The sequence below is a fragment of the Salmo trutta genome, chromosome 12, assembly GCF_901001165.1.
Source record: "Salmo trutta chromosome 12, fSalTru1.1, whole genome shotgun sequence".
In the NCBI taxonomy this organism is placed as follows: Eukaryota; Metazoa; Chordata; class Actinopteri; order Salmoniformes; family Salmonidae; genus Salmo; species Salmo trutta.
In genome coordinates this window covers 3,836,984-3,850,111 of record NC_042968.1, presented here as the reverse complement: position 1 = coordinate 3,850,111, position 13,128 = coordinate 3,836,984, and the positions used below count along the sequence as shown (strand labels likewise).

The 13,128-nt window shown below is 42.1% G+C and overlaps 2 protein-coding genes across 3 annotated transcripts in view; one reads left to right on the top strand and one right to left on the bottom strand.

The window, feature by feature from the left end:
• syt14a (synaptotagmin XIVa) overlaps positions 1 to 13,128 on the bottom strand; it is a 239,762-nt gene that overhangs the window by 215,168 nt on the left and 11,466 nt on the right. The gene's annotated exons all lie outside the window — the stretch shown is intronic.
• Positions 11,050 to 12,160, top strand: LOC115202815 (uncharacterized). The gene is made up of 2 exons (XM_029766859.1): positions 11,050 to 11,756; positions 11,793 to 12,160. The coding sequence occupies exons 1-2, from the start codon at positions 11,058 to 11,060 to the stop codon at positions 12,027 to 12,029; spliced, it is 936 nt and encodes a 311-aa protein (XP_029622719.1). The 5' UTR covers positions 11,050 to 11,057; the 3' UTR covers positions 12,030 to 12,160.

The following is a 13,128-nucleotide window of genomic DNA, read 5'->3' as shown; positions in this document are numbered from 1 at the left end:
ATCATTGAAAATAAGAATTTGTTCTTAACTGACTTGCCTAGTTAAATAAAGGTAAAATTTTAAAAACTATGGCAGTTGTTGGAGCAGTGGCTTCTTCCTTGATGACAGGCCTTTCAGGTTATGTCGATGTAGGACTCGTTTTACTGTGGATATAGACCTTTTGTACCTGTTTCCTCCAGCATCTTCACAAGGTCCTTTAGTGTTGTTCTGGGATTGATTTGCACTTTTCGCACCAAAGTACGTTCATCTCTAGGAGACAGAACGCGTCTCCTTCTTGAGCAGTATGACGGCTGCGTGGTCCCATGGTGTTTATACTTGCGTACTATTGTTTGTACAGATGAACGTGGTACCTTCAGGCGTTTGGAAATTGCTCCCAAGGATGAACCAGACTTGTGGAGGTCTACAATTTTCTTTCTGTGGTCTTGGCTGATTTCTTTAGATTTTCCGATGAAGTCAAGCAAAGAGGCACTGAGTTCGAAGGTAGGCGTTGAAATACATCCACAGGTAGACCTCCAATTGGCTCAAATGATGTCAACTAGCCTATCAGAAGCTTCTAAAGCCATGACATCATTTTCGGGAATTTTCCAAGCTGTTTAAAGGCACAGGCAACTTTGTGTATGTAAACTTCTGACCCACTGGAATTGTGATACGGTGAATTATAAGTGAAATAATCTGTCTGTACAAAATTAGTTGTGACATGCAAAGTAGATGTCCTAACAGACTTGCCAAAAATATAGTTAACTAGAAATTTGTGGGGTGGTTGAAAATCGAGTTAACGACTCCAACCTACAGTGGGGCAAAAAAGTATTTAGTCAGCCACCAATTGTGCAAGTTCTCCCACTTAAAAAGATGAGAGAGGAATGTACTTTTCATCATAGGTACACGTCAACTATGACAGACAAAATGAGAAAAAAAATCCAGAAAATCACATTGTAGGATTTTTTATGAATTTATTTGCAAATTATGGTGGAAAATAAGTATTTGGTCACCTACAAACAAGCAAGATTTCTGGCTCTCACAGACCTGTAACTTCTTCTTTAAGAGGCTCCTCTGGCCTCCACTCGTTAGCTGTATTAATGGCACCTGTTTGAACTTGTTATCAGTATAAAAGACACCTGTCCACAATCTCAAACAGTCACACTCCAAACTCCACTATGGCCAAGACCAAAGAGCTGTCAAAGGACACCAGAAACAAAATTGTTGACCTGACCAAGGCTGGGAAGACTGAATCTGCAATAGGTAAGCAGCTTGGTTTGAAGAAATCAACTGTGGGAGCAATTATTAGGAAATGGAAGACATACAAGACCACTGATAATCTCCCTTGATCTGGGGCTCCACGCAAGATCTCACCCCGTGGGGTCAAAATGATCACAAGAATGGTGAGCAAAAATCCCAGAACCACATGGGGGGACCTAGTGAATGACCTGCAGAGAGCTGGGACCAAAGTAACAAAGCCTACCATCAGTAACACACTACGCCGCCAGGGACTCAAATCCTGCAGTGCCAGACGTGTCCCCCTGCTTAAGCCAGTACATGTCCAGGCCCGTCTGAAGTTTGCTAGAGAGCATTTGGATGATCCAGAAGAGGATTGGGAGAATGTCATATGGTCAGATGAAACCAAAATAGAATTTTTTGGTAAAAACTCAACTCGTCGTGTTTGGAGGACAAAGAATGCTGAGTTGCATCCAAAGAACACCATACCTACTGTGAAGTATGGGGGTGGAAACATCATGCTTTGGGGCTGTTTTTCTGCAAAGGGACCAGGACGACTGATCCGTGTAAAGGAAAGAATGAATGGGGCCCTGTATCGTGAGATTTTGAGTGAAAACCTCCTTCCATCAGCAAGGGCATTGAAGATGAAACGTGGCTGGGTTTTTCAGCATGACATTGATCCCAAACACACCGCCCGGGCAACGAAGGAGTGGCTTCGTAAGAAGCATTTCAAGGTCCTGGAGTGGCCTAGCCAGTCTCCAGATCTCAACCCCATAGAAAATCTTTGGAGGGAGTTGAAAGTCCATGTTGCTCAGCAACAGCCCCAAAACATCACTGCTCTAGAGGAGATCTACATGGAGGAATGGGCCAAAATACCAGCAACAGTGTGTGAAAACCTTGTGAAGACTTACAGAAAACGTTTGACCTGTGTCATTGCCAACAAAGGGTATATAACAAAATATTGAGATAAACGTTTGTTATTGACCAAATACTTATTTTCCACCATAATTTATAAATAAATTCATTAAAAAAATCATACAATGTGATTTTCTGGATTTTTTTTCTCATTTTGTTTGTCATAGTTGAAGTGTACCTATGATGAAAATTACAGGCCTCGCTCATCTTTTTAAGTGGGAGAACATGCACAATTGTTGGCTGACTAAATACTTTTTTGCCCCACTGTAAGTGTATGTAAACTTCCGACTTCAACTGTCGGAAAGCAGAGACTACCGTTTATGCATTTCACTTTGTACTGATTGTACTCAGATTGTGATTTAGACTGACCTTTACGGCGACTTCCCTTCTACGTTACCCTATTTTAAATTTAAGCATCGACAGAATAAACAACACCAAATTAGTTTGTATCCTGTGCTGGGTTTAGTGTCGACAGGCTACATTTGTTTTATGAATGACCAAAGGTGTCTGACGGTAACTTCTTGCATCTAGGCGTTCCGCTAGCAGAACGCCTAGCCAACAGCCAATGGAACAGCAGGGCGCGAAATTCAAAACATCAAAAATCTAATAATTTCAATTTCTCAAACATATGACTATTTTACACCATTTTAAAGATACACTTCTCCTGAATCCAACCACGTTGTCTGATTTCAAAAAGGCTTTACAGCGAAAGCAAAACATTAGATTATGTTAGGACACCACCTAAACAAGAAAAGCCACACAGCCATTTTCCTAACAAGGAGATGTGTCACAAAAACCCAAAATCCAGCTAAAATGAAGCACTAACCTTTGACGATCTTCATCAGATGACACTCCTAGGCCATCATGTTACACAATACATGTATGTTTTGTTCGATCACGTTCATATTTATATCCAAAAACATCATTTTACATTGGCGCGTGATGTTCAGAAAATGATTAGCCTCCAAAACTTCCGGTGAATGACCACAATGTTCACATTCATTTACAGAAATACTCATCATAAACGTTGACAAAATATATAACAATTATTTAAAGAATTATAGATATACTACCTCTTAATGCAACCGCTGTGTCAGATTTCAAAATAACTTTACGGAGAAAGCACATTGTTCAATATTCTGAGTACAAAGCTCCACCATCAATGCAAGCTATACAGTTAGCCGTCAAGCCACGGCGTCGTCAAAACTCTAAAATACTGTTATAAATATTTTCTTACTTTTGCTGATCTTCGGCGGAATGCACTCGGAAGGACTCCCACAAGAAATGTTCATTTGTTTGATAAAGTCCATAATTTATGTCCAAATACCTCTGTTTGGTTGGCACATCCAGAACACTATTCCAAAGGCACGAGACGGGGGCGCAAATCAATAGACGAAAAGCTCAAAAGTTCCATTACCGTTTGTAGAAACATGTCAAACGCTGTTTCCAATCAAACCTTGGGTGTTTTTAACATAAACAATCGATAATATTCCAACCGGAAAATAGCGTATTTATTACAGAAGAAAATAAAAAAATGCTATCCATGCATGAACGCGCATGGAGTAACTACATGACCTCAGACTGTCCACTGCTTGAACCGGCTGTTTGTCGGTCAAAATTCACCATAGAAGACTCAAACAACTTTGTAAAGACTTGACATCTAGTGGAAGCCTTAGGAAGTGCACGTTGACCCCACAGACACTGTAGTTTCAATAGAAAATGGTCTGAAAGACTACAATTCTGACTTCCCACTTCCTGGTTGGATTTTTCTCAGGTTTTTGCCTGCCATATGTGTTCTGTTATACTCACAGACATCATTCAAACAGTTTTAGAAACTTCAGTGTTTTCTATCCACATCTACTAATAATATGCAAATATCTGACTCTGGGCCCGAGTAGTAGGCCGTTTAATTTGGGTACGTTTTTCTTCCGGCCGTTAAAATACTGCCCCCTGTAGCGAAGAGGTTAAAGGAAGTAGAGCGTCTGTTAAAGGCACAGTCAACTTAGTGTATTTAAACTTCTGACCCACTGGAATTGTGATACAGTGAATTATAAGTGAAATAATCTGTCTGTAAACAATTGTTGGAAAAATTACTTGTGTCATGCACAAAGTAGATGTCTAACCGACTTGCCAAAACTATAGTTTGTTAACAAGAAATTTGTGTAGTGGTTGAAAAGCGAGTTTTAATGACTCCAATCTAAGTGTATGTAAACTTCCGACTTCAACTGTATGTCATTATTATACTTTCTGATCTAGACTCTTATGTTGGATCTTATTTTCTTTCAACCAAGGGAGAAGGTACCAAAGGCCTTCAGAGAGCTTTGCGAAGCTGGGAAAACTCAGATCCATCGCCAAAGAAGGTGAGTAAACATTGTCTTGTCACCGAATAAAATCAGTGCCAGTTAATTTCCTGGGCCCATATGCATAAAGCGTCTTAGAGGTGGTGTGCTGATCAAGGATCAGGTCCTACCTGTTTGTTATCTCCTAAATATGGGGCCTTGTAATTTTCACTTCCTTCTCAACGCTATCCTATAGCCCTCAAATTCAAGAGAATGCCTATCCAGCTGATTTCCCATCATTTAACAGGAAAATATCTCAAAGTAATGATGGGTTGAGAGCCTCTAGGTCTGTGTGAGGGACATGCAAGAACACAGTCCTGCGCACTTTTAATATGAGTAGTGTTAGCTAAGATGATCAATAAAATAATTTTGCACATAAACCCCTGTAAAAAAACAAAGCAGTGTTTCTATAATATTTTCAAAAACATCAGATATGACACAGCTTTTCCTTTGATAACTTTCTAGAACTTTAGGCTATTATAATGGCACTGACAGCATCTGCAGACATTGAGTCCAGAGGCCGGTGACCATGCTGCTGCATATGGAGAAGGCAACTAAAGTATCTGTGAGCCCCAACAGGACAAATGTCTGACTTGGACTGAGTCAAGGGCCTGCAGATAACCTGAACTGCCTAGAATGGATAGTGAAGGAGGTCAGAGACAAAAGGCTATCAATGTCACCCATCATTATTTACTGCCGTTCACGAAAGGCATTAGGAAAGGTTTTTAATTATCTTAAAGCAGAACTAGGTGAAAATCCCTGGATTGACAGAGACCAGGAGCGTAAGGCTGAAACCCAACAGATTGGAATGCACTACAGCAAGACACTCCCATAGTCCTTCAACAGAGGGGAAATGCAGAGTTAGCTGCAGACATTCTTGTTCTATATAGTAGTTAGTTAGTTGAATGTCTGCGCCGAAATGAGATTGTGTTACAATCTGTATGTTGTTATTTGTCCAAATGACACTGATTAAAACTGTCGTCATAACTGTTGCTCAAAACTGTCAGTGGTGTTGTAACTTCAACTGCTAACATTATGGCTTTTTTCAAATTATGAATTAATCAAGAAACATAATTGAAAGTTAGATTCTTACTTTGTTACTGTAGACAAAAGAACAATGATACATGGAAAGTTATACAGATACAAAGTTGTACTGTTGAATACAAAACTTAAATAAATACAAATACAGATCAATAAAAAGTATTTACAGTGACAACATTAGTTGACTTAGCCTACTCCTGCTCCTTAACTCCCAATCAATGTCTACCTCAGACAGGGTTTGATGGTCAGACTAAGCCACCCACATCCCCAGCTAGGCTGGCACCTACGTTGTTTCAAATTAAACTGGAACATTTATCCACCCCTACAACTCACTGCACTTCACTGTTGAGAGTTTCTGTTAAAACCAGGGAATGCTGTGAACTCTCTGCCTGGTTGGGTTTTGAACAGCTCTGTCTCCCTGACAACCTCCACAAGGGCTAAAATGAAGAGGCTGAAAAGATCTGGCATGGGCCCTCGGATCCTCAAAATGTTCTACAGCTGCACCATCGAGAGCATCTTCACTGGCTACATCACCACTTGGTATGGCAAATTCACCGCAAAGTCCTACAGAGGGTGGTGCAGACAGCCCAGTACATCACTGGGGAAGAGCTCCCTGCCATTCAGGACCTCTATATCAGGTGGTATAAGAGGAAAGCCCAAAAAATTGCCAAAGACTCCAGCCACCCAAGCCATAGACTGTTCTCTCTGCTACCGCACAGCAAGCGGTACCGGAGTATTGTTCTCGGACCAACAGGCTCCGAGACAGCTTCTCCCCCAAGCCACACGATTTCTAAATAACCAGACTGCTAAATAGTAAATTAATGGTACCCAAACTATCTTGCACTGTCCCTACGCACACTCACTAGACTGTACAGTATACACACACAACACTCACATGCACTAAATTGACACTCCCACACACATACACTACATATGCACACATACCAACACAACACACATACACATTACAAACAAACACGCACACTCACAAACTTTACACATCATTTGCTGCTGCTACTTGGGTTCTTTATTATACTCTTATTATTATCTATCCTGACGCCTAGTCACTTTACCCTGCCCTGTACATATCTACCTTAAGTACCCCATACCTCATATAAATACCTCTGCACATTGATGTGGTACTAGCTCCATTCTTACGTAATTTTTATTCCTCGTGTTACCATTTTATTTATATTATTATTTTTAAACTCTACATCCTTTGGAAGGGCTCGTAAGCATCGTTGGGAAGGGCTCGTAAGCAAGCATTTCATGGTAAAGTCTAGACCAGTTGTATTCGGTGCATGTGACAAATACAATTTGATTTTGATGTCCTCGGTCTGGCGAGCAGCATGATGGACGCATCTAGACTTTGATGCCTCCAACTCAGCATCTGTGGTGTCCATCAAGTCCTTCATTACACCAATGGACTTGCTAATCCTGTCTGCTGCTTTCTCAATTATGTTTGGACCCGGGCCCTTCAAAAATGAAGTTGTTGAGTTATTCCAGGTGAAAGTCAAGGGGGATATTGGAAGGGTCAGTAGAAGGGTACTGTAGGCATATTGGCTATGAGCATAGGCCTTGTAGAATAACAGAGTTCAATGTATAACCTCACCAATGATGGAGCCGACAGAGATCAATCAACATGAGATTTTCTCAATAACATTACACTGTTGATGCTAACATATTCCGCCACTTCAGCAACCAAGACTCTGGGTTACCGAAAACAATCTGCCAACGTCCATGGAGGATGTCTGCGTCATTATTTACAAGCTGCATAGCAGTGATATCCTGCTTCACAGCCTCTCTGATCTGCTCCTCCATGAGGGCGACAACAGCGACACAACAGTGAGAATTGGGTTCTCGATCTGTCCCAGCGAAGCTAGCAAGCTCATGCCCAATCAAGTCGGGAGAAGAGCAAAAGCATATTCTCCCCATAGAAAAGCCTTCAATGCAGTTACAGTGAGCTCTAAAAGTATTGGGACACTGACAGATTTTTTTGTTGTTTTGGCTCTATAATCCAGATTTGAACTGATACAGTATTAGGACAGATTCACTTATTTACATTTTACATTTTAATAATTTAGCTGACGCTCTTATCCAGAGCGACTTACAGTAGTGAATGCATACATTTCAATTCATTCATTTTTTCCCCCTCGTACTGGCCCCCCGTGGGAATCGAACCCACAACCCTGGCGTTGCAAACACCATGCTCTACCAACTGAGCCACAGGGAAGTATTCACCCCCTTGGCGTTTTCCCAATTTTGTTGTATTACAACCTGTAATTTCAATGTATTTTTATTTGGATTTCATGTAATGGACATACACAAAATAGTCCAAATTGGTGAAGTGAAATGAATAAAATAATTTGTTTCAAAAATGTAAAAAAAAAATGAAAAACAGAAAAGTGGTGCATGCATATTTTTTATTTCACCTTTATTTAACCAGGTAGGACAGTTGAGAACAAGTTCTCATTTACACCTGGCCAAGATAAAGCAAAGCAGTGCGACACAAACAACACAGAGTTACACATGGGATAAACAAACATACAGTCAATAACACATGTATTCACCCCTTTGCTATGAAGCCTCTAAATAAGATCTGGTGCAACCAATTACCTTCAGAAGTCACATAATTAGCTAAATAAAGTCCACCTGTGTGCAATCTAAGTGTCACATGATCTGTCACATGATCTCAGTATATATACACACCTGTTCTGAAAGGCCCCAGAGTCTGCAACACCATTAAGCAAGGAGCACCACCATGAAGACCAAGGAGCTCTCCAAACAGGTCAGGGACAAAGTTGTGGAGAAGTACAGATCAGGGTTGGGTTATAAAAAAATATCAGAAACTTTGAACATCCTGCGGAGCACCATTGAATCCATTGTTAAAAAATGGAAAGAATATGGCACCACAACAAACCTGCCAAGAGAGGGCCGCCCGCCAAAACTCACGGACCAGGCAAGGAGGGCATTAATCAGAGAGGCAACAAAGAGACCAAAGATAACACTGAAGGAGCTGCAAAGCTCCACAGCGGAGATTGGAGTATCTGTCCATAGGACCACTTTAAGCCATACATTCCACAGAGCTGGGCTTTACGGAAGAGTGGCCAGAAAAAAATAAGCAAACATGTTTGATGTTTGCCAAAAGGCATGTGGGAGACTCCCCAAAACGTATGGAAGAAGGTACTCTGGTCAGATGAGACTAAAATTGAGCTTTTTGGCCATCAAGGAAAACGCTATGTCTGGCACAAACCCAACACCTCTCATCACCCCACCCCACCATCCCCACAGTGAAGCATGGTGGTGTCAGCATGTGGGGATGTTTTTCATCGGCAGAGACTGGGAAACTGGTCAGAATTGAAGGAATGATGGATTGCGCTAAATGCAGGGAAGTTCTTGAGGGAAACCTGTTTCAGATTTCCAGAGATTTGAGACTGGGACGGAGGTTCAACTTCCAGCAGGACAATGACACTAAGCATATTGCTAAAGCAACACTCGAGTGTTTTAAGGGGAAACATTTAAATGTCTTGGAACGGCCTAGTCAAAGCCCAGACCTCAATCCAATTGAGAATCTGTGGTATGACTTAAAGATTGCTGTACACCAGCGGTACCCATCCAACTTGAAGGAGCTAGAGCAGTTTTGCCTTGAAGAACAGGCAACAATCCCAGTGGCTAGATGTGCCAAGCTTATAGAGACATACCCCAAGACACTTGCAGCTGTAATTGCTGCAAAAGCTGCTCTACAAAGTGTTGGCTTTGGGGCGGTGAATAGTTATACAGGCTCAAGTTTTAAATTTTTTAGTCTTATTTCTTGTTTGTTTCACAAGAAAAAATATTTTACATCTTCAAAGTGGTAGGCATGTTGTGTAAATCAATTGATACAAACACCCCAAAAATCTATTTTAATTCCAGGTTGTAAGGCAACAAAATAAGAAAAATGCCAAGGGGGTGAATACTTTCGCAAGCCACTGTATGTGTATTAAAGTAATAAGTGAAGTATGTGATCCCATAAGCTTGTGGCTATATTATCCATAATCATGGTAACATACACAATAATGTAGACGTGTTTTAGAAACATATCCTATTCTTATTTACAATAAAAGTGACTCCAAAAGGACACAATATATTATTTCCCATGAATTTCCATTGGGCAATAAATAATCTGAAACCCAACCAAAACAAACAGCAAATGCATCCAACAAGTTTGTACAGTGACAAGCTTAATGTAGTCATTGTGTGCTATGAATATGGGACCAAATACTTATCTTTTTACTACTTTAATACACATAAGTGAATTTGTCCCAATACTTTTGGTCCCCTAAAATGGGGGGACTATATACAAACAGTGCTGTAATTTCTAAACGGTTCATCCGGTATGGATGCAAATACCCTCAAATTAAAGATGCACTTTAACCTCAGACATTGTATCATTTCATATCCAAAGTGCTGGAGTACAGAGCCAAAACAATAAAAAAAAGCTGTCCCTGTCCCAATACCATACGAACTCACTGTATTTGCTGTTCTTTCAATTAAGTTATGCCCACCAGTTCTGATATAACTGCTGCTATAGCAGTATCAACACTAACCTCCTCAAGAGCAACCATGTTATGATTGCCGTCATCAAATAAACCACCACAAAAAATTATCAGAGGACGCTGATTGGTCCGGCCATACGGTGGAGGGGAAAGGGAGGGGCTCAAACGGTTTGAATCTGGTCATATACATAATCCGTGCAGCGAAACGGAATGTATGGTTCGTACGAGACTACAATTCGCTGACGCTACATGTGCCATTTGCGCTCTTCTAAAAGGCAAACCACAATGAACTGCGGAAATGGACGAACTGAGAAAATGAACTGCAACTTTTAAAAAGGTACTGGTTTACTTTGTCTTTTAGCTACCTAGGTATTTTAAATTTGTCTAAATTTGCACTAAGAATCGTATACCGTATGCTGTACCTGTCGATATAACCGTAGTAGCCATTTATCAACTCATCTCCTTGTGGGACAATGGTTACGGTAGATGGCAAATATGAAAGAGGAAACAATACTTTTTTGACTAGATAATTTCAACTAATCATTTCTCCACAGGCAGTTCTAAATAGTGACAGGGGTTGGTTCTCATTTGAGTGATAGCTTGGCTGTATATTTGTTTGTGGCCAGCAACTTTTATAAAGAGAGCGCCCCAATTTTTCACTGCCATTTGAGTTTGAAAATGACAACTGTGTTCTAAGTCCTGCAATGGACAGGCGCGTATGATAAAAATCCACAGTTCCAAACCAAATATATGAATCTGTTTAAAGCAATTGATTAAAGTGTCATCTTGATGACTATAAACTTTTAGAAGCCGCTTTAAATGACATGCAGCTTATAAACGCTTCATAATGCCTTCCTTCTAAGCATTACATACATGTTACAAAGCATTTGTAACTGTATGTCATGCCTTATAAAAGGTTCATCAATGTGGCATAACCATGTGACAATAACCAATGTCAAATGTGACATAACCCACTATGTAGAATATGACAAACATGTGCTTTATAAAGGGTGACATGTTGTGTTGCAGGATGACACGCGCTAAAGAGAAGTCATGTTCCTCCCAGAACACTGTGCCATCAGAGAGGGACCAGCCAGAGGGGAAGCGCTGTTCCTACTCAGACCAGATCCCATCTCTGGCCCAGGCCCTGCTGGAGCTCCATGAGCTGCTGGTGTCTAACAGCCGTAGCCTGTCCCCTCAGGACCACAGTGCCTCCTGCTCCCCCTCACACAGACAGAATGCTGACGGACTGGACGACAACCACAACCCCACCGTAGAGCCCCGAGTCCTGACACCTGAAAACACCACCCAACCCTCCCCCTCTACTGCCATTACAGCTGATGCAGAACCATGCGATGACAAAGCCAACCATCCTGCTGCTGTGTCTGACAGAGGACCTCCTCCTGACTGTGTCCTGCCAGGCTCCTCTGAGCAGAGCCTAGAGACCAGAACCAAGGCTGAACCAGGAGAGGGACACAGGGAACTAGAACCACAGTGTCCAAACAGCTCCCGGGCGGAAAGGAGGGCAGACGGGTATGGGCTAGATACCAGTAAACGCAAAGGGACTATGTCTGAAGCCAAAGGCCCCTCTTCACTCCATGCAGACCTGGTGTTCAGGGAGCCCCCTGAGGGGCAGCAGGGGAGGGGTGTGGCAGACGGGAGAGCCTCTGGCAATGACAACCCAAACACACTCAACCTCCAACCTGACACAACACAGCAGAGCCCCCTGTCCATGGCTGCGGGCTCACCTGGGGAGGAGTCTGGCGTTTCGCCCCACACTTCACCTCTTCCTCAGGCCCCGGACCACCCCTCCTCCTCAGCCCCTCTCTTCTCTGCTCCACGTCTCTTTACCGATGATCACATCCAAAGGATCCAGGCAGCTGGCTTCTCTGCCAGGGAAGCTGCGGAGGCACTGGAACAGGCCCAGGGCAGTGTGGAGCTGGCTCTGCTGGCACTACTGGCCCGCAAGATCACTGTGCCCACCTAGACACTCGCAACATTGCATTCATGTAAGAGTCCCAGCCTCTGTCAACATGGGTTTGATTTGTGCTCTTGTACAGCACTTTGAGATATCAGCTGATGTAAGAAGGGCTATACAAATAAATTTGATTTGATGTTAGTCACATTACACCAGGCAACAATTACCTTGATGAAAGCCCCCAACATAAGGAAATTGAAAGTGGCTTCCTTCTGAAACCATGTTACATGTTCCTCAGGTCACAAACACACACACAGAAATATAACAAGCCATACCATGGGGTGCTGGACCAAGTCAGGTCTTTGAAACAACAATATAGCAAGCCATACCGTGGGGTGTGGGGCCCAGTCTTGTCTTTGACTCATTCACCCTCTCTCCTGCTAAAAGAACAGCCACAAAATGTTGGCACCATTGTAATAGGTTGTAATCAAGCCTTGGAAACAGAAGAGGAATACCTGGTGCTATTGTATCCGGTTCTGTAGGGACTACTCCAAATCTGTAGGACTACTCTGTAGGACTACTCCAAGATTTGCAGTGAAAATGAACCACGGGAAAAGCATTGTCCATTCGCTATTTAAGTGCATAGATGACATGTATTTTTTCCCCTGCTTCAAGACAGGTGCATGATAATGGAAAATTCTAAATCAAAACAAATTATTTAGTATATGTAAAGACAAGATTAAATCAAGAGTAGTCTGATCGGGGAAAATATTAGCCTAGCACATGTGAATGAGGCCCAGCTTGTGTGCAGTAAGGCAAGAAACAGCACATAGGCCTATATGTTTTGATAAGGTTTGGGTCGAAATAACTTCTTAAAATTAAGCACGTTAATCCACTTTACAACTGGTGTAAAGTCTAACTGGCACACATACACGGCGCGTGAGTTTCAAATGGTCCACCCACACAGACAGCGTGGTGAAGAAGGCGCAGCAACGCATCTTCAACCTCAAGAGCTGAAGAAATTCGGCTCGTCACCAAAAACACTCACAAACTTTTACAGATGCACAATCGAGAGCATCCTGTCGGGCTGTATCACCGCCTGGTACGGCAACTGCTCCGCCCACAACCGTAAGGCTCTCCAGAGGGTAGTGAGGTCTGCACAACGCAT

What these genes read in the sequence shown, in the direction of transcription:
- LOC115202815 (XM_029766859.1), top strand. Translation starts at nt 11,058, where the DNA reads ATGTTGTGTTGCAGGATGACACGCGCTAAAGAGAAGTCATGTTCCTCC. An exon ending in ACCTCCAACCTGACACAACA is followed by an intron (nt 11,757 to 11,792) that starts CAGCAGAGCCCC and finishes GCGGGCTCACCT; the next exon opens with GGGGAGGAGTCTGGCGTTTC.